A 21,678-nucleotide genomic window follows, 5' to 3' on the forward strand; every position below is an offset into this window, starting at 1 on the left:
AGCCACATGTTACTTATTGGAGGAAGTATGGCCTTTGATCCACTCCCAAATTCTTGTTTCCTCTGTACTTGAACTATCCGGGGGCACAAAAGGGATGACCCGTAAACAAAATCTCTTTTGATTATTCCTGTGCTGTGTTCCTCCGGCCACTAATTGCACTAATCAAAGCAGCTAAACCATAAAGCATCCCCAGATTTGTAATCACAGCCGAGGGTCATTCCTTTGGAAGTTGTTGGATAAAAGTAGCTCCAAGGTCTATAAATTTTGGGTCACTAAATGGTTCTGAACCAGAAACTGATCCTGTTTGATACCATGTGCCCTTAGACCTCCTCTTAACTTTGCATTAACTGGACTATTGAAGTCTGAGAGTGATGCACTTCCAGTTCTGGGTTGGCATAACATCTTAATTCTTGGGTATTTTTGTACACAAGCTATGATGCAGGTGATAGAAAAATGAAATTAAAGTTTATTACAGAAAGGGGATGCAAATACCAAGTAGGGTATTTCATAAATTTACTTATCTTGCCTTGAGTGTTTATTTTGAGCACTACATAATTGGAAAATGCCTTTCATGTTGTTTTTGGCAATAATCTAGAAAGGAAAATTTGGACTATTCTTTTGAGCTGTCACAGTGAACCAGGACACACACCATGGCACAGTGTTTGTTGTGGGACACTGGTTCTCTCTCCCATTTCAAACACACAAACCCCGGGGGTAAGGGCAACAGCTATTCACCTTCTGTTGATACATCCACGGATAATAACACACCTACGTGTCAATATCCAATATCCAACATTGTGCTTACCCTTCATCCTGTCATGCCTTTCCTTCCCGTCCAACTGGTTAATTTTATCAACATCTACACGGTGACTTTTCTGGGAAAATAGAGGCCCTAATCATTTAACTGCCTCTAGATCTATCGGGTACAATTTATTATATTGTAGGTTTTATTACATTTAGGTGTCTGTGTTTAGCATACAGTATGTAAATCTCATAAAACATCTTGAGCAAGATGTTTGTTTCACTCTGCAGTTGCTGTCAGCAGTAATTCTACCTCAAATGCATGTAGCATAGCAGCGTACATTGTGAGCCAGCAATGCTCAAACATGTTCGTACAAACCTTTTGTACTTTTTGCACCTCTGGGTATCCATTCTTCTCAAGGAGATCTATCAATTTTGGAAGCACCTTTTCCCTTGTATGGCTGCAATTGCTCAACACAGTCACCAGGCGGCGCTCCTAATAGGGGAAACGAAGACCAACATGAAACACAAATGTTGACTTGGCAAAACACATGTAGCAGTACATACCAGGTTAAGGAGTTGAAGCATAACCTAGCACACAGTAATGGTACTGCAATTCCGATAACATAACATAACAGAACAGACTCAACTTGTGATGTATCAAAACCCTCAAATTTCAAAATTGTGACCTTATTACTACTACTAATACTAATACTAGAATTGTATCATGGTACGTATTTGATCATATTTCAAATGGGATGCACTCAACAGTATCTAGCATGTGTCAATTCTGCTCAAGACTTTATTTTCCCTCACATCAATCAGAAGATTTGTAAATATACTTAACCAGTTCACTGAAGCCAAAGTGCACATTCTGGTGATAAGGAAGGGTTGTTTGTGACAATAAAACATGTACTACATTCCTGAGATGTCCTGAGATGAATCAAAATATCACATGCTTAGGGTGACCTTTAGACAAAAAGCTGGTATGTCCAGAGTGATCAGTCCACCATGGCATCAGCATACCTTCTCCCCGTCCTGCTGCTCTTCATCATGAAGAATGCTGCCAGCATTAATGCCACAGGCAGTCCCATAGCAAAAACTCAGTTTGGTCCAGTCAAAGGGATCTATGCTGACGAGGCAGCCATCTTCTATGGGCTCCCCTTCGGCATGCCACCAGTAGGAGAAATGCGTTGGAAACCACCACAGCCGTTCCACAGTAGCTGGGCACCCAGCACTTATGATGCAACCTTCCCCAGACCAGGCTGCTACCAGGTAAGCTTAGAATTCTAATATGAACCAACTTAAGGCAGACATTTTACATTATCTTGATATCTGTGTTACATTCCTGGAGGAGCAAGGGAGAGATCAGCAATGTTCTCCTATGGGCTCCAAAACATGGACATGCACGTGTAGACTGATCATGCAATGCCTACATTCATCAACTGTGTCTAGAAGCTAACTGTACTTTGGAAGACCTGCCCAGTGCAATGGGGGATAGGGAGGGATGGAGGAGAAGGGCCACAAGCACCGGTTAGACCATCACGACCAAAAGATGAGATTATGTTGATGCTCAAAAACTATCATCTCATATTTGGTAACAGCATAGCAGCATTATGTACCTCTTTTCAAATGTCTTTTTTCTTAATCTTACTTCTCTCATACAGTATGACTGTTTCCGTGTACCTGACCTCGAGGAGAAACATGACTGTCCACGGGATAACAAGTTCAGCGAGGACTGCCTACACCTCAACATCTTCACCCCCCTTCCCTTCAATCCTTCAGAAAAGTTACCGGTGGCTATCTGGTTCCCAGGGAAACGGTACGTTTATGGCTCAGCCACACACTTGTTCATTGAGGGAAGATTCCTGGCCAACAAAACAAGATCCATTGTAGTCACCACTAACTACAGACTTGGGGCTCTGGGTTTTCTGGTAGCTGGGGAGGGTGAGGGAGCAGCTAAAGGGAACTATGGAACACTGGATCAGATAGCTGCCATGCGATGGGTCCAGGGTAACATAGAGAGTTTTGGAGGGGACAAAGACCAGGTGACCATCATGGGGCAAAGTTCAGGAGCAGATTCTGTGGCGCTTCATCTCCTGGCAGAAAATACTGGAGACCTTTTCAAACAAGCCATCATGATGAGCATTCCCTTTATTTCTCACAAGACACGTGCTGAAGCACTGCAGCTCAGCAAGGTTGTAGCTGAACTTCTGAACTGTACCACAGGAAATATGACATGTTTGCATGCTGCTACCCCTCTTGACATTATGGGCGCTCAATACAAGGCAGTCCCTGCTGTTCCCTATCACATCACAGAGGAGTATGTGGAGTGGGGTCCTTATGTAGATGGCAACATAGTCAAGACCCCAAACATTCAGGACATGTTCCTACAGGGCAAGTTTCAGAAGAAGCCCTTCATCCTTGGCACGACCACTGATGACGCTTTCCCCATTGTCTATGAAGTATGGAGAAATGTAAGTAAATTCCAGTATGAAGAAATCATTCACACTCTCTTTCTAGGAAAAGCACCATTAGTCCTCAAAGAGTATCCCCCGGCTTCGTCAGGAGATGAGTGCCCGACCCTGGCGCATGCTGCCACAGATATGATTTATGCCTGTCCTACACGGAGGGTGATCCGGGCAGCCACAAACTTTGAACTGTCAGATGTGTGGCTTTACCATTTTGATCAGATCATGGAGTCAACAGGTGTAAACCTGTGGGGGGGTGATGATGAGTGTTACAGCCGTGTCTGTCATGGATCCGATGTCCCCTTTCTCTTCCAAACCCTGAAGCTGGCCGGACTGAACGTGACAGATGAAGAACAGAGCACAGCCGACTCCATGGCCTACTACTTTGGAAACTTCCTCCACACTGGAGATCCCAACAACTCAGGATGGCGAGTTTCCTCCCAGCACCAGGTCCATCCACAACAGCCTGGTGACGTCATCAACTGGCCAAAATACAACAAGCTCAACAACTACGTCAACATGAAGTTCACTGCACCAACTAACCAACAGGAACAGGGATATCTGGCTGAGAAGTGTGATTTCTGGGACAACTTGAAAATTTTCAATAAACAATAATTATGTCTTTAAAAAGAGATAAGTACACAATTTAATGTATATTCAAAAATATTTTTTATCAATGACAATATTATCAACTCTTGCTCGTGCTAATGAAACCACTTAATTTTGGTATCATATGGCATTCACAATCTTACATGATGCTGTCTGCAGCAAGTACAAATAAAATGATGCAATGTCAGACATTTGAGCCTTGAGTAATTTGTTAAAAACACTTGTCTTCAGTCTTCATTTATCTTATCCCATGAAACAAAAATTCTACATCCGAGTTATCAACATACATTGTCGACTATGTACATGTACACTATGGACACTGTAAGAGAAAACGACCCAACCCTCATCTCACTACAGCTATGATTGCTGTTACATGTACCGTATATTGTTTACAGTGATTTAATCAGTTACCATCAGTGAAACTGGGTCAGTAAATTTTGGGGTAATGATTGACACTTAAACCAGCATCAACACCTGTACATATCTAGGTATTACTAAACACTGTAGAGGCTGGTGCCGTTTAAAGTGTTAGCACTCCTGGGAAAGGTTTGTCATCATACTGAGGATCCACATCTAGTCCATACTGACATATCAGTACATACTTGGACACCATATTCAGACATCCATAGTTAAAGTGTTCAGCCTCTCTTTTTGATCACTGGGACAAACCTCCTGTAGCAACTTTCCAACTAAATACTGTCCAGTGCAATGTCTCTCCTACTTAAAATTGAAATGCTTTGAAAGCACAAAAAATAAGCTTTTGAAGGACTAGCTATGATAATTCCTAGGGAGTTTTATCATCATTGTGGATTCAGTCATATTCCACAGATGACAGTGTCCACAGCAGGACCCAAACACTGCCCACTGATAAAAAGTTACCCAATGTGCAAAATTTTATCGTCTGGATATCAGCAAACAAATTGGATAAGATAATGGGGCATGTGATAAGAGTGACCTTTGGTTTTCAGACAACAGAATTTGTTCTATCTACACCAAGACTGCTGTGATCAGTCCACCATGGCATCTGTGGTGTCTGCACGCCTTCTCCCTGTCCTGCTGCTCTTCATTATGAAGAATGCTGCCAGCATTAATGCCACAGGCAGTCCCATAGCAAAAACTCAGTTTGGTCCAGTCAAAGGGATCTATGCTGATGAGGCAGCCATCTTCTATGGATTGCCCTTCGGCATGCCACCAGTAGGAGAAATGCGTTGGAAACCACCACAGCCCTTCCACAGTAGCTGGGCACCCAGCACTTATGATGCATCATATGCAAGACCAAGCTGCTATCAGGTATGCTATTGGATTCTGGTATGAGCTATGGCAACAAATTAAATAGTACATACTTAATGACAATTTTTCAATCTCTACAATATTGGATAAGATACGGAGATTACTTCCAGATGTTTTGAGAGACATCCATCACTCTTTTGCAGCAACACTAGTATCTACATAGTACTACATATTTCTTCTTGTACACTATTGAAATGTTATCTTTTGTATTGGAATACATGTATCTACATGTATATGCTCATTCTCAATATCTTAAAATCTATTATCCCCACAGCTCAACTGTCTCAACCTGCCTGACCTTGAGGAAACGTTAGAGTGTCCACAAGATAACAAGTTCAGCGAGGACTGTCTGCATCTCAACATTTTCACCCCCCTCCCCTTCAACCCGACAGAGAAGTTACCTGTTGTCATCTGGTTGCCAGGGTTACGGTACATCTATGGCTCAGCTACATACTTGTTGCTCAATGGCCAATTTCTAGCTAATAAAACAAGATCCATTGTAGTCACCACTAACTACAGACTTGGGGCTCTGGGCTTTCTGGTAGCTGGGGAGGGTGAGGGAGCGGCTACAGGGAACTATGGAACACTGGATCAGATAGCTGCCATGCGATGGGTCCAGAGTAACATAGGGAGCTTTGGAGGGGACAAAGACCAGGTGACCATCATGGGGCAAAGTGCAGGAGCAGATTCTGTGGCGCTTCACCTCATGGCAGAAAATACTGAAGACCTCTTCAAACAAGCCGTCATGATGAGCATTCCCTTCATTTCTCACAAGACACGTGCTGAAGCCCTGCAGCTCAGCAAGGTTGTAGCTGAACTCCTGAACTGTACCACAGGCAACATGACATGTCTGCATGCTGCTACACCTCAGGACATCATGGCCGCTCAGGCAAAGGCAGTCCCTGCTGTTCCCTATCACATCACTGAGGAGTATGTGGAGTGGGGTCCTTATGTAGATGGCAACATAGTCACGACCCCAAACCTTCAGGGAATGTTCCTACAGGGCAAGTTTCAGAAGAAGCCCTTCATACTTGGCACAACCACTGATGATGCTTTCCCGCTCATCTATGATGGATGGAACAAGGAGATGACTAAAGCCCAGTATGAACAAATCTTTCATTTGCTCTTTCTTGGGAAAGCACCATTAGTCCTTAAGGAGTACCCTCCTGCAATGTCAGGAGATCAGCGCCCAAAACTGTCACAAACTGCCACAGACCTCCTCTATGCCTGTCCTACACGGAGGGTGATTCGAGCAGCCACAAACTTTGAACTGTCAGACGTGTGGCTTTATCGTTTTGACCAGAAGACGGAGGCCAAGGGTGTGGACCTTTGGGGAAGTGACACTGCAGAGTGCTCTAACCGCGTCTGTCATGGCTCCGACGTCCCCTTTCTCTTCCAAACCCTGAGACTAGCTGGACTGAAGGTGACAGATGAAGAACAGAGCACAGCCGACTCCATGGCCTACTACTTTGGAAACTTCCTCCACACCGGAGATCCCAACAACTCAGGATGGCGAGTTTCCTCCCAGCACCAGGTCCATCCACAACAGCCTGGTGACGTCATCAACTGGCCAAAATACAACAAGCTCAACAACTACATCAACATGAAGTTCACTGCACCAACTAACCAACAGGAACAGGGATATCTGGCCGAGAAGTGTGATTTCTGGGACAACTTGAAAATTTTCCATGAATAATAACACAGCCTCAGAAAACACATCTTTGAATATATTATATTCAAAATTAATTCATATTAATGACAACAGAGTGTTTTTTTTTACTTTCTAATCTTACCACCCGAATTTGGCATAGTATCATACAGTATTCATGATTGATAGAGTATTAGATGTTGGTGTTTTACAGCACATACAAATAAAACTGACACTTTGAATAATTCACTGGGAAACCCTCCTGTCTTTGTTCATCTACTCTTTACCACCCGATGACTACTATTCTATGCCCAAGCTACAACATGTATATTGTGAACACATGTACATCTCTGAACTGTAACTTTGTGGAAGATAAAACCATCATCTCATTACAGGTAGCATTGCTGCTGTTGTTTACAGTGATTTAATCAGTCGGACTGTCCACATTGGTCAAACTGGATCAGCAAACTTTGGGGTAATGATTGACACCGAACATCAAGGAGAAACTGGTGCAGTTTAAAGCATTAACAGGGGAGGGTTTGTCACAGTGCTGAGGATATAGATTTAATCAATACTGACATCTGCACACCTTCTCTTCTTTCACTTGGACAATAAAACATCTACCAGTAGCAATTTTCTAATTACATACTGTCTAGTGCGACGTCTTTCTTTATAGGTTGTACTTACGATTGAAATACGTGAAAAGCACAAAACTAAGAATTTGAACTACAATGTACTAGCTATGGTAATTCCTAGGAGTTTTATCATCACTGTGAATTCAATCAAATTCCACAGATGACAGTGTCCACAGTAGGACCCAACACTGCCCACTGATAAAAAGTTACCCAATGTGCAAAATTTTTTCATCTGGATATCAGCAAACAAATTGGATAAGATAATGGGGCATGTGATAAGAGTGACCTTTGGTTTTCAGACAACAGAATTTGTTCTATCTACACAAAGACTGCTGTGATCAGTCCACCATGGCACCTGTGGTGTCTGCACGCCTTCTCCCTGTCCTGCTGCTCTTCATTATGAAGAATGCTGCCAGCATTATAATTAATGCTACAGATGGTCCCATAGCAAAATCTCAGTTTGGTCCAGTCAAAGGGATCTATACTGATGAGGCAGCCATCTTCTATGGGCTGCCCTTTGGCATGCCACCAGTAGGAGAAATGCGTTGGAAACCACCACAGCCATTCCACAGTAGCTGGGCACCCAGCACTTATGATGCAACCTTCCCCAGGCCAGGCTGCTACCAGGTAAGTCTGAACTGTTCTGGACAAAAATTGGAAAATTGGACACTCCATATTGTTAAATAAGATGTGGATCTATTAATACGTGACCTCACTTCTAGAACCTCTACTAAGATAGAGTGTCTGAAGTCTTTTGATTTCTTCCAGAATAATGTTAGACAGGTCTCGTGCCTATAATCAATATCTGAGCATGCAACATTTCTTACTTCCCACAATGACATATGATATGTCAGATGAACAAATGGTAATTTATTGACATTGACAAGGAAGACAATCTACGGTATGTCCTTATTCTTGGCAGTTGGCACTGTTAGTGTTACCAAATAGCCGTTCAGCACTCAATCTGAAGCATTTGCCAGATAAAAACCAAGGTGTCATCAGCAGCTTTATCTGTCTGATGGTCATGATTTTTATCATCATTTTACAAAATGGTCCACAGGGTTGATGTTGGTTTTGTTTTGTTGAGCAGGATGACTGTACAGCGGCACCTGATCCAAACATCAAAACTGCCTGTCCACGAGATGGGAAGTTTAGCGAGGACTGTCTGCACCTCAACATCTTCACCCCCCTCCCCTTCAACCCATCTGAGAGGCTACCTGTGGTCATCTGGTTTCCTGGAGAACAGTACATCTATGGTTCAGCAAACAGCCTCCTCCTTGATGGAAGATTCCTGGCCAATAAGACCCATGCTATTGTGGTCACCACTAACTACAGACTTGGGGCTCTGGGTTTTCTGGTAGCTGGGGAGGGTGAGGGAGCGGCTACAGGGAACTATGGAACACTGGATCAGATAGCTGCCATGCGATGGGTCCAGAGTAACATAGGGAGCTTTGGAGGGGACAAAGATCAGGTGACCATCATGGGGCAAAGTTCAGGTGCAGATTCTGTGGCACTTCACCTTATGGCAGACGACACGGTTCACTTGTTCCAAAGAGCTGTCATGATGAGTTTACCTTTCCACTTCCCACATAAAACACAGGACCAAGCGGTAAAGCTGGGACAGTCCTTTGCAAAATATCTAAACTGTACAGCTGGGGACATGACCTGTATGCGTAATGCCTCCCCACAACATGTCATTAGTGTACAATGGAAAGCCATGGCAGTAGACCCATTGCAGCTTCCAGAAAGATATGTTAATTGGAGTCCAGTCGTAGATGGTAAGATCCTAACATCTCAGGATGTTCTTGACATATTCCTCCAGGGAAAGTTTCAGAAGAAACCATTCATTATAGGCAGCGCGACTGATGATGCAGTTCAATTGGTTTATGAAGTGTGGGTAAAGAACATGACAAAAGGACAGTACCAGCAAGTTTTGGAGACCATTCTCCTGGGAAAAGTATCCGAGGTGCTGAAAGAGTACCCACCTGCTTTTACTGGAGATGAGCGCCCAACTTTGGCAGATCTTGCCACAGATATGTTTTACACCTGTTCAACCCGCACGGCCATCCGATCAGCCATCACACATGGTGCAACGGATGTCTGGCTCTACCATTTTGACCACATTGTGGAAGGAAAGGACTTGTGGTTTATCGATGACCATGTGTGCTATCAGGAGGTTTGCCATGGGTCTGATCTTCCCTTCCTCCTACAAACACTGCCACTATTTGGACCTAAGTTGACAGACTTAGAACAGAGCATGGCTGATGACATGGCTGTCTACTTTGGCAACTTCTTCCACACTGGTGATCCAAACGGTCAAACACACCAAGCTTCCTTCCCTCAACCTGACCATCGTCATGGCTCTCCCAGGCCAAGCAAAATCTATTGGCCAAAGTACAGCGAGGAAGGGGGCTACATGAACATGAAATTCAACACATCCGGTAACCAACTGGAAAAGGGTTACAAGAGCCAGAAGTGTGACTTCTGGGATGCAATCAGCAATTAAACTTTACCAATAATCTGCAGCATTTTATAATGAAGAGGTTATGTATAGTGATTATTCGCAATTCATAATCATATAATGAAAAAGTGTTGCTCACCAGTGGGGGGATGTGTTCTGATGGACTGGTCAGCTCATCATGACCCGATGATGGCTGCTGTGATGTCGGTCTGAAGGAGAAGACAAGAATCAGAACTGATTCATTTATAGAAGGCTTTCTGACAACAGTAACATAACCAGACACTACAGTGTAGACATGTTTCTGTTTCATGGCATTCATCAGACAATAGACAACAATAAGCTCTATTACCAGGGTAGTAAGTTTGGAATGACAATTAGATACAAGTAACTAAGGCACAAAGTTACTTTCTTAAAATAGATTTAACACTAAAGCCAACAGACAAAGTGACATTAAGTAGGTTGTATGTACGGAGGAATGTACTTTGTTTTCTGTATAAGGCCACACCAACTTAATTTTATGGATGACATCCTCTGGAGTCCCCAAAACTAATGCGAGAGGGCGGAAAAAAAAAAAAATCTAGCAAAAAAAAAAAAAGATGATAAACCGGAGGACTACATAGCTGGTATTGCGAATTAAACCACAGAACACAGTGTAACAAACAAACTAGTCTTTATTTGTTGGAATTAGCTCATATCAAAGTGCTTTTAACATGGATGATGCCTGGTTTAAAGACCCATATGTAACATTTGGCCGTTCAAAGGAAACAAATGTGTTCGGCTGTGTACACAACATCACGCCTTCAGTCAGAGCAAAACATCAAACTCTGTAGGCAACCCAGCCAGAGATAATATCATTCAGTTTAATACAGACGACAAGCCAGCTCAATGCTGCCCCTTTGCGGCAGTATGAGTCTACAAGTTTCGGAGCCTCTTCGGCGGTTATTTATTTTTTATTTTTTTTGGAGAACAGGCGGAAATCAATGCGCGCGCGGATGTCATCCATAAAATTAAGTTAGTGTGGCCTAAGTATTAAAACAAATGAGTTCTCACGTTGCCTCTGCCTCAGTTTCTGTTCTGAAAGCTAGCTGGTCCATGGTGTCAGAGAAAGCCTGTGAGGGGCGGAAACAACAGTGAGGTTAACAGGAAAACACACATGTCCCAAAATCAGTGCAAGGATGTTTGGAAGGATGCACAGAGCAATTGTAGCTGGCTACAACTTACTGATAACATGTCTTCACAAAGCTTGGACACTTTCACCCGTGTGTCTGCCCTTCTGAAAATCTGAAAAACAGTAAGAGATTAAACAACGCAGTGTCTTTAACACAGACACATGCTTATCAAGTCCTTCAATGGCAATAACATAGAGTGGTGCTCCTTTGATTTTTCGCATATCATATCCAGTTGCTTGAGTAACTGTTATTTGGGTATTTCCTTAGTTATTTTTCTGATTTACAGGACCTGTAGAATGTAGAAGAAAAAGAGGTGCGGACCCATGCTTATCAAGTCTTTAAATGGCAATTTCTTAAGCATACTTCAAGTGACCTATTGCAAACAGTATTTCAGGACCAGTAGAATGTAGAATGTAGAAGAAAAAGCTGATGTCAGTTCTGACCTCTGACTCCTCTGCCCTGCTCTGTACCACCTCCTTCAGGTGCTGGATCAGTTCTGTGATGATGTTTTCAAACAACAAGGGCTGCAGTAGGGCATGGAAAAACAACCGCTCATGTAAACTTCATACAATGTTGCAATATCATAAACATACAAAAGAAAGCTTTCATGTGCTTGCATCATGAACATTGGGGGGGAGGGGGGTACAAATGTGCAAAAGTCAATGAAATGCCAAACACATGACAGCCCTAGATATTATGTTACATGTATGACAAAGCAGTCAGACTGTATACTTGTTGGTTATATATGCTGCACTGTAGTATTGTTTAAAAAAAACTGCTACCTACATTCTTGACATCCCATCAAGACTTACCAGTGTGGTAATGCCACCTCTATCATCTCTCTCCACAGTCCAAGTCTCCCTGTCATTAAGGGCCTTTACATCTGTGGGGGAATCAGGGAGTCTTAGTATTACAATGTCCGGCAGGAAAGTACAAAAATTTGTTTGAAGATTTTATTACCTATGGTGAAGATACAGGAAATTGTGATTTTATCACTTTTCTTACTACTGTACAAACACTGTATCAAAATACAAAATGTATGCTTCAGAAAGAATTTCATTCATGCATTAGATACTGTAATTCTTGACTTGTTAATGGTAACTTAATTCTAGCAAGGAGGTTAAAATAAGACCTCCTTGATTCTAGCTACTTTAACGGTCACTAGTCAACCACTAAAAGTTCATCATCGCAAATATTTCTTTATCAACATTTGAGACAGTGATGTTTGTTCCCACCTTTAAAATTAAATGCAGTGAACTATTCCCTTTTCCTCCAACCCCTAAAATTACCAACCGCAATATAAAATGGATTTACAGCATGAAAATCTTTAAATACAGTTACTGACTGACCCGGCGCAAATGTTTAATAACAACAAAAGTAATGTTCCTGTACCTTCCGTGGCCTGTTGCAGTAGTGTGGTTACACAGTGGACTCTGGTGTCCTGGGCCACATCTCTCACATCATGGGTGGTCTCATCTGGCAGGTTCATACCAGACAGGGTGCTGTTGCACGATCTAACAAGAAATCAAAGATCTTATACTTCCATGACATATTCTTATTTTTGTGTGAATTCCTTGTTTTATATATCATTATCAATGTCTCACAGATTTTGTCTAATGTATTTTTCGCACTGGCCCCTATGAGGTGACAGACATGAATATAGCAGGGAATTTAAGACAGGAAATGAGATACCCTTTTCTGGGACCTTTGAACTAACTTCCTGACAGCATCCTTACCATTTTGACCCCCACCTCCTGTCAGTTTACAGTGACACCATTTTCTTTTCATTGTACTTTATTCAAAGGAGAACAGACACGCACCAATACAAACAAACATACACACTGAAAACAATACCTCAGTTTTCACAGAAGTAAAAACAATGTTCAATTGTAACAAAAAAATCCATGATGATTACCATCCCTATCACACAGTTTTGGCACTCACTCACTGTCTAATCTCTCCTTGGTGCTGATTGGCTATCACCCAGACCCAACATGCTAAACATTCTATATCTCAGCTCTCTTTAATGATTATCATAACTTTGATCACATTCATATAAGATATTTGCAGAAAAGGAACATTTTTAAAAATATGTTTTTGATAAAACTACCTCTACCAGCTGAAGGAAAACCTGTTCTTTTTGGAAACAACATCTATGATGATTACCATCCCTAGTCATTAATTTTTGGCACTCACTGTCTAATACTCCCTCACTGTCTAATCTCTCCTCGGTGCTGATTGGCTATCAGCTAGACCCAACATGCCAAAAATGGAACCTGACTGCTCTCTTTAATGCTTATCTTAAATTTGAAACGGAACATTTATTGATACCATTTGAAAAATACTACCTCTAACAGCTCAAGAAAAACCTGTTCTTTTAAGAAACTTGGAACAAAATGTGCACAACTTCTAATGTCTCAGCCTCACCTTATGGTCCTGACAAACTGCGGCAGCCAGTGCGCCATGTTGTCGTACTTCCCCTCCGGCCACACCCCATATTTGGCCCTCTCCTCTTTTGGTAGAGAAGACAAAGACTGAGGGAGGAATGCTGCTCTCAACAGCTTACTGTACACAGACATCACTTCTTTCACCATTTTCTGAAATAAAATTCAATATATACAACAGTTAGTCGTTCTAAATGCTGTAAAATGAGGTATTTGGGAACCATGAACCAATAAGTTTTTAGATTTTTTTTTAAATATTGCATTTTCAGCACTAACCTTAAACCGTGTTTCCTTCTCTTGGTTTGCTACATCAGCTTTCTCTGCAGTCTGAGGGATAAAGAAAAAAACAGAATTGTAAAATTTTCACGGTGGTTTTATGTTCTTGCTATGTTCTAGGTTTTTGCTGTGACCTTATCCCATCTGCCTTTCTCCCTGCACCGAAAGTACATGCAAGTCCCCATGAAGTAAAATCAATTTACGATATAGCATATCATTATCTCTATGACACAAGAAAGATTATAAATGAAATGATTCAAAGGTGGATATAACCACAGACCATCTTAAATATTCAAAGACAGATGAAGTAATTACTTCATTCAGCAGACTTCCAGTGGAGTATCCCTCCCAAAGCTTCCAGAGGTCTGGGAAGTTCTCAAGAAGGACATCTGTCAGATCATCCACAAACTGCACCCTCTGGGGTGTCTTGAATTTCCAACCTGCCTGGTCAGGAGACTGAGTAGAACCGAAGCTGGGGATCCTCTTAACACTGGAGTGCCCTAATGGGAGATGAATATAGATGGGTGTTTGTTTGTTCATTTTTGCTGATCTGAAAGAGTTCTTATTGAAGTTCTTCAAACAAGCCCATTTGTTATACTGTAGAGTAGGTGTGAAGGCACAGGTCAGAGACTGATGAATGCTGAGTATCAAATTCAAGTCATGTCAGAGTTTATCTATCCAGTGTGCTACCCTCAACATGTATTTATGGCCAGTCAAAACTAAAGCCAGGGAAAGGTACCAAGTCAAGTCTGTACACTTACATTTACTGCAGCTGATTTACTATAATACTATAATACTCTTGGCCTTTATAACTTTCTTGCCAGGTAGTTTTCCATTGCTACAATACAGTCTTACTTTGTGTATAGTCTCACAAATCTACTACAAAAGTGGCCCATACAGAACATTTACCTGGTGTGAAGACGGATCCTGGTGTTCCCACACTGGGCCTGTACTTCAGGGGAGTGTGTGAGGGGGTGTCACCTTCTGAACCTGCCACAGAGGGGATGGTCTGGGCTGGAGGGTCCAACATGCCAGGAAAGGAATTCAAAGTTAACTATGTTTGTACATTACATCTTAAACACAATGTCAATCAAAAAGAAGCCCTTTTCCTGTCCACTAAAAATTATCACTACATTCCCTTGTGTGAATTGTCTGTCAAGATGATGAGAGCCGACTAGACATTCTGACATCCGAGAACTGCCTAGAAAAAGGGGACTAAAAGCAGTGCAAGAACTATAGTAATGACACAAATTGGTGAGTTACACTGACCTTGCTTGATGTGCTCCTCCTTGCAGCTGAACAGTAACTGCAGCAGCCACTTGTGCTGGTTGACCAGACAGTCCCAGGCAGGGTCACCAGGCGCACCCAGGTCCATCAGGTATCTGCACATGGCAGACATCATTATTACAATGACATGTGGTTATATGTTAAGACAAGAGTGTAGTACAAAACAAGCCAACGGTACTTCCTGTTGCACTGTTAAAAAGTTCTGACTTTGAGCCCACTCCTGCAATCTTTGGCCGTTTCGGAGACCTTTCTGCCAACTGTGACCTATCTTCCTGTTAGTGTCCCCAACGTGCCTAGAATTCAAATGCCAATTGTGGAAGTGTGGACACACACCACCTTTACAAACACCAAGTAACTACAAAACCTCTGTTTTCTAGAGGTAGTAAAGCAGCTCTCTTGGTGACAAATCATTTTAATCTCCCATGTTAACAGCCTACCATTGCTGAGTGTTACCTGATGAGTTTGGTCTGTTCGTCCAGGCTGGAGGGGAGCTGCATCAGCTTTTCTGTCAGCTCACCTCGGAAGGTCTCAATCTGCTTCTCTACCTCAAGATACACTGTAAAGGGGATTAAGTTACATACAAGTGAAAATAGCAACGAGGTGTGAAAGCAATGTTTTGACAACGATTTTTAACTTGTTTTAAACTGCAGGATTTGTCCACCCAAAGCACTGGTGGAGAGACTATGGGGGCACACTTGTGTGAAACCATAGCCTTATTAATGATATAGATGTGAGACCATGATATCAGATCATATTTATCTGTCTGAAGACATATTACAATAAGATCAAGCTGCAAAAGCTTTAGTGATATATAGTTGATAGGGCTGCATATATTCAGTTTCTTGGTCTTCACAACATTTATCACAAGCAACTGCTTACCTCTCTTGAACATCTGGACCTCAGTGTCAGCAAATAGGGACTTGGCCTTAGCATAGTCGTTGATGACAATGTCATAATCACCCTGCACAGAAGACACCAGACAGGGTCACATGAATACCTGACTTAACATCAAGCAACCTCAATTTATCACATTCCAAATTCCTGTCTCTTATCCTTCCTGCTTTAGTACTTATTGCTGCAATCTAAATATCTATCAATGACACAGGAGCAAAGAGGGCTTAAAATGATTGATGCACTCTGTACTGTGAGAGTATAATAATAATCTAGATGGATAGTAAAGGATATAAGAACTGTGTATTGTGTTACAATTTCATAAAGGATAAATTATGATAATGCAAACATTTCATGAAAACTCATATTGCCTGTTCAACGTGGCAACAGATATAAAAAATTTTTTGATACTGATAGGAACACTGAAATGTTGTTCAATATGGATCTGTTAGCTCCTGATAAGGCCATACTGCAGACAGGTGTGTTTAAAGGATACTTACGTTCTGTATGTTCCTCTCTATGCTGCCAGGCAGACTAAAGAGAAACCTGAAGCGCTGCAGTACGTTCAGAGCATTCCGTGTGGCGTCAGCCTTGTCCTTCCTCCCCAGGACATCCTGGTACATGGCATTGGCCTTTTCATTGGCATCTGCAACATAAGTTATCAAGTTATCAAAACTATTTCTTGTAAAAAAAACGCCATCTATTATGTACTGGGGAAAGCGCCCAGCTGGTGCATCATTCACAACATGTTTAAACACTTTATATTATATCAACCTTTACATTGTGTAGATACAACTTTCATTAAATGTTTCTGCAATAATTATTACATTCCTTTTCCTACAAAACGAAAAGATGACTAGATTAAATCTTTAACAACTGTCATCATAATAGATTTATCAATGTCCTACATTAGAGTTTGAGGGAATGGACTCAACTTGATGACTTCACATAAGAAACACTTCAAAATATGCCTTTGAAGACAAGAAAAAGACATTGATGAATGAACAGTTAAGACTACACTGTACTTAGAAATGACAATATGCCACCTACTGTTAAGAAGAGTCTCCAGTTTTTCAGTGATAGATCCGCCCTCACTGGTACTCTCATCCTTCAACAGGTCTTGGTGCATAGCTGTGGGGAAAATGATGTAAAACGTGGCATGTTAACAACAGTTAAGATGGCTGGTTGAAACCCATAGAAGAGACACACCTTCTGAAAATCTTTCCAAATCTTCACCCAATGCTGTTTTTGCAAGCACCACAACCAAACCACAAAATGTTGCCAGCTCCTCAAGGGCTATTCCTTTCAAAACTAAATGGTAATTAAAAATGGGGTATAGAAATTGTTAACAAAATTCTAATGGCCCCATTCACAAATGTTTAAGTGGGACAGCCCAAAGAGGAGACTTCCTTCCCACAACCCTACCCAGCCTACACCACCATGTACAGTGTAGGTTCTGTCACTCACTGTCCTCTGCTGAAGTAGCTTTCATCCACTGCCCCTGTTGAACTGTTTATTCATGAAGAAATTGTTATTTAGTCACATGAAATATCCTAACATATTCACTTTTGTTTATATAGCATCTCAAATGCCTGTTTGCAGTGTACGCTTTGGGCTGGTATACATGCAATGTTAGAAGTAGTATTCTTCTTAAAATATAGATTGTAGGTATACATATACTAATTATAACATGTACTTTAACATGCACATCCTCAGTTTTCTCTGTACTTATGATGGCAATAAATGTTTACCAGCCAGAGCGTCCTGACAGTCCATGATGGAGGTCAGGTTCCCCTTCATGAAGGCCAGTGGTCCCTCCGAACGCTGAGTGGACTTCCTCTTCAGGTAGGACAGACCAGTTTTCAGGTCTTCAAAACTAACAGAATACATGGAGTCATTATTGTTGCCAACATGTTTTATATTCTATGGTCATAGCACTGGAAAGCTATTTTCATAATACTTTAGGACTATATCTTGCAATCACATACATCAATATATAGTTCCAAAAATCCAGAACACTGCATGATCAACATACTAGTACTCTTGGTAAGAAACAGTTTGTACTGTTACAGATCCTTTAGCCATCAGATAGATGTACATTAATGTAGTAACTTTTTCATAATTGTCAATACAGTAGAGGAATTCACCATTGTCTGCCGTTCCTTTTGAAGTAACTTAGTAATACCTAAATTGATGTCTCAATGCAGTGATTTAGAGATGCACGTTCAAACCATGGCTCACCTTGTGTGATGGTGGTTTTCTATCAGAAACCATTCAGACAAGAACTTGTCATTGGATGGATCACCACTACCTGTGATGGAACAAAACCATACATATGTACTTCACTGCAACTAGACAATGTTCAGGAATGTCTAATCTCTAAGGTAGAGGGTACATAATTAACTGAGGTCTGACATTGTTATGATCTTGATGTGTGTATGAATAAAATACTACTAGTATCTTCTGTCTACACATAAACTGGATAACAAAGACAAGATTACCAACCACTACATTTGACAGACTGTTATCTAGAACATCTGCTGCACTAACGAAAAGGTAACAAAAAGTGTGCATGCTGTCTTGAGTATAAAACATGTCATAATGATTGTCAACGAAACATTATACACATGTTTCTGCTATTCTTATTCTATTTTGTCAAAGAACAGGGAAAATAGGAAGGCCTTACCTTCTGGGAACATCTCCTCAAGCTGATCAATGGGAAACTTTCCTCTGTAAAATATTATGAAATAAAGGCACTCTGATTAGGAAATGAATTATTGTTACAGTACTTAACAATAATTTAACTATTTTTTGAAATGGCAAACTATAACCATGAGGGTCATTACTCATTACAATGAATAATACTGGTACTAATGTGAGAGATGTCCAGTTTTAGAATTGTAACTTACTTTCCTTCCATTGACATTCCAAGGGGGTCCTCATTTTTGCGGAAGAGGGCAGACGACGACTTGGACCTCCCCCTCTTGTCTGTTGTAGTAGACTCATCTATCCAGACAGCTGACTCCTCCAGTGGTCCTGATGCAGATAGGAATAACAAACAAAACTACATGTAGATTAAATGAATTTACTCTTGTCTTGATACAATAGGATTCAAAATTGTTCTGAAAACTCTGTTTCAAATGCATGATAACAAATTAATCTTCTCATTGATGAGGAAGAAACAAATGTGTATTAGCTGCAAAAGGGTTAGGCAGAATTACTGCAACTAAATGTAATAAGGTATACAAGTAAAAATAATATTACTGCCTTGCCACCTGCGAAGTTGGTGTGTTATGCTGAAGGGTGGTTATATCAGCCATACAGATATAGCAGAATAGCTATGATTTAATTCTAATGAAATAAGGTATATAGGCATATTGGAGGTCAGAACAAGAAGAGCTTCTTGTATTGTATTGGCAGCCAAACATGTACTTCAGCAATTAAGCCTTAATTACTTACCTGTTTGCATGACATATCCCCTGAAGGTGACGGTACAGGTGCCCAGCCCACCTGACCGTGTGGTGACGATGACCTCACCCTTCCCCTTACACAGCCCCGTCTTACAGGTGATCTTACTTGGCGACACCCACTCAGCAGTCAGCAGGCAGTTCACACCGCATATGGTCAGACCTACAAGGAAGGGGGCAGTCAAGCTAGACGTTGTTATCATATAGCTATGTTAAGAACTATACAGAAATGAAATCCCTTTGACAGAACAGGGCTTGAAATTCATTTTTGGAAATAGGTGCACTGGTGCACCCGACAAAAAAAATTAGGTGCACAGAAAAAATTTTGGGTGCACCACACAAAATAAAGTTGAATGTCAGCAAAACAAAATTACCAAGTTTAACGCTCTTAAGAACTACAATCTGTAATTCTATAGCTAACTAGATACATCAAGTAGAATACAACGAAGGGTAATTTTAGCTATTCTGTCTAAAAGTCAAGTAAGTCAAGTAAGTCAAGATACTTACATTTCAAGAGTATTTTCTGTATACTAGTGTACAATTATAGTACCCTTACCTTATAGCCTACAAAAATATCTAGGTGCACTGGTGCACCCACAGTCAAAAATTAGGTGCACAGCTCCAATTTTGGGTGCACACAGGTGTATATGCACCCACTATTTCGAGGCCTGCAGAAATAAACTGATAAATAGATAATGTAAAATACCGGTAAATTCTAAATGCCTTAAAATAAGAGTAGATGCCTTAAACTGACCAGTGAGATCTGTTGCACCCGTCCCAAGGTTCTCCCCTCGGATGGTGACTTTAGTCCCTGGAGGTCCCTCATTAGGGGACAGGCCGGTCACTTTGGGTTCCTTCGGCATGCTGAGGTTCAGATTGTCAACACACTAAACACTGGTGAACAACAAAATACAATACGATTGTTAACATGTCATCACAGGGGATAGTTTATTCCTACTTAAGTCAAAAGAGTAGAATACTAGTCATATTACTTCTTTTTGACTCCATGAATGAAGTCTATGTTTTCAGTTTGTTTGTTTGTCTTGGTGTGTGTCCAAATTTGTTCCCGCTGGCCCGGTTCCAAGTTTGTTGCCAGCTGAGTTGCAGCTGGAGACTGGCAGGATGTGGAAGTGACGACTGCAAAGATCATACTTGGAGTGGCAGGAAGTACAGGTCAAAGGTGGTAGAAATAGTTGTTAATCAGATATGACAGCCCCGGTCATGGAAGAGGTTACTAATTTGTGCTGACACTGCAGTCCAGCCCAAGGACAGCTAATCTCCAAGCAGATCTCTTTGGGGACAGAACAGTATCCAGCCGTCCCCCGCAGATGCCACGCTGGCCGGTTGGATGGATACTGTTCTGCCCCTGTAATAGGACATCTGCTTGGAGATTAAATCACAGCCATGTTTGCATATCTGGGACCTTGTCAACGCTGCATTCCTAATTACCACCTGACTGTTCATACCATTCGAGATTAGTTGATCAACACCGTCTACATTCCGGCGCCAAACTACTTGATCAAAATATCATCCTGACGTATTAAAGAAGTGGGTGGGGTGGGGGGCTGATATTTGGATCATCTCGAGTTGGCGCATAATATCCTCGAATCATGATATAGGGCTACCCGCTATTGCCCATAATCGGTATAGAAATCTCCTGGACCGTACACGATCACAGATCAACCTTGAGATGCTCCCGATTTCTGTAAATAACGATATTTCACACAATTTAGGCGATCACACACCTACCTTTCCGCCATGTTTGCCGAGAAGGATGACGGGAAATCAAAATGGCGGTTGCGGTAGATATGTTACGCGCCGATTTGAGGCACAAGACATGGTCACGTAAAAACTCAATAGTCCTCGAACGAAAGGCCAAATCATGCATATAAATGTGTCCTCGTAATGTCAAGACGTTCCTCAAGCCCCTGCAATAAAGCGGGGTATCTAAACTTCTCCAAGAAGCAAGATTGCTCGAGTTAAAGATGACCCATTTTCCAAGGTTTTCCCTATGGTTTAAGTATTACACTCCGGACCAAGAACGCACCATATGGGGGTTTCGCGGCATGTGGTTTGAGGGCGACACTCCACTGTTTCCGGGTCACACTCAGCGTGACGCAGAATACTGGCAAGACAAAGCAAAAGAAATGTTTCGTGTTGATTCTGATGACAGTTGACTGTGTTCGGGCGGGAAGCGCGCAAGGAGGCGGCCCAGTACACGTTTTAAAGTAACGATGGCATTGTATATAATGTTCTGGCACACTTTCTAGTTATACTGTTAAAACTTTT

At 41.6% G+C, this 21,678-nt stretch overlaps 2 protein-coding genes across 4 annotated transcripts in view; one reads left to right on the top strand and one right to left on the bottom strand.

Annotated features, from left to right (window-relative positions):
- LOC136439277 (exocyst complex component 2-like) overlaps window positions 1-21,678 on the bottom strand; it is a 42,943-nt gene extending 21,265 nt beyond the window's left edge. Inside the window, exons 1-24 of one of the 3 annotated variants that reach the window (XM_066434598.1) lie at window positions 21,139-21,678; window positions 20,144-20,283; window positions 19,382-19,552; window positions 18,832-18,958; window positions 18,609-18,652; window positions 18,164-18,233; window positions 17,674-17,798; window positions 17,390-17,431; window positions 16,973-17,053; window positions 16,423-16,568; window positions 15,911-15,992; window positions 15,485-15,587; window positions 15,014-15,126; window positions 14,654-14,758; window positions 14,060-14,244; window positions 13,745-13,795; window positions 13,452-13,621; window positions 12,417-12,538; window positions 11,837-11,907; window positions 11,468-11,548; window positions 11,077-11,136; window positions 10,906-10,964; window positions 9,995-10,064; window positions 1,121-1,237 (exon numbers count right to left, since the gene is read on the bottom strand). In XM_066434598.1, coding sequence (XP_066290695.1) covers window positions 1,121-1,237; window positions 9,995-10,064; window positions 10,906-10,964; window positions 11,077-11,136; window positions 11,468-11,548; window positions 11,837-11,907; window positions 12,417-12,538; window positions 13,452-13,621; window positions 13,745-13,795; window positions 14,060-14,244; window positions 14,654-14,758; window positions 15,014-15,126; window positions 15,485-15,587; window positions 15,911-15,992; window positions 16,423-16,568; window positions 16,973-17,053; window positions 17,390-17,431; window positions 17,674-17,798; window positions 18,164-18,233; window positions 18,609-18,652; window positions 18,832-18,958; window positions 19,382-19,552; window positions 20,144-20,252 — 2,304 coding nt within the window. In that variant the 5' untranslated portion in view covers window positions 20,253-20,283; window positions 21,139-21,678. Of the gene's footprint in view, window positions 1-1,120; window positions 1,238-9,994; window positions 10,065-10,905; window positions 10,965-11,076; window positions 11,137-11,467; window positions 11,549-11,836; window positions 11,908-12,416; window positions 12,539-13,451; window positions 13,622-13,744; window positions 13,796-14,059; window positions 14,245-14,653; window positions 14,759-15,013; window positions 15,127-15,484; window positions 15,588-15,910; window positions 15,993-16,422; window positions 16,569-16,972; window positions 17,054-17,389; window positions 17,432-17,673; window positions 17,799-18,163; window positions 18,234-18,608; window positions 18,653-18,831; window positions 18,959-19,381; window positions 19,553-20,143; window positions 20,284-21,134 lie in introns of all 3 variants that reach the window. The other 2 variants (XM_066434599.1, XM_066434601.1) reach the window with 2 other exon arrangements.
- Window positions 1,721-3,827, top strand: LOC136438261 (crystal protein-like). The gene is made up of 2 exons (XM_066433025.1): window positions 1,721-2,016; window positions 2,409-3,827. Exons 1-2 carry the CDS (start codon window positions 1,753-1,755, stop codon window positions 3,825-3,827), a joined length of 1,683 nt encoding a protein of 560 aa, XP_066289122.1. The 5' UTR covers window positions 1,721-1,752.

The sequence above is a fragment of the Branchiostoma lanceolatum genome, chromosome 7 (genome assembly GCF_035083965.1).
Source record: "Branchiostoma lanceolatum isolate klBraLanc5 chromosome 7, klBraLanc5.hap2, whole genome shotgun sequence".
NCBI lineage: Eukaryota > Metazoa > Chordata > Leptocardii > Amphioxiformes > Branchiostomatidae > Branchiostoma > Branchiostoma lanceolatum.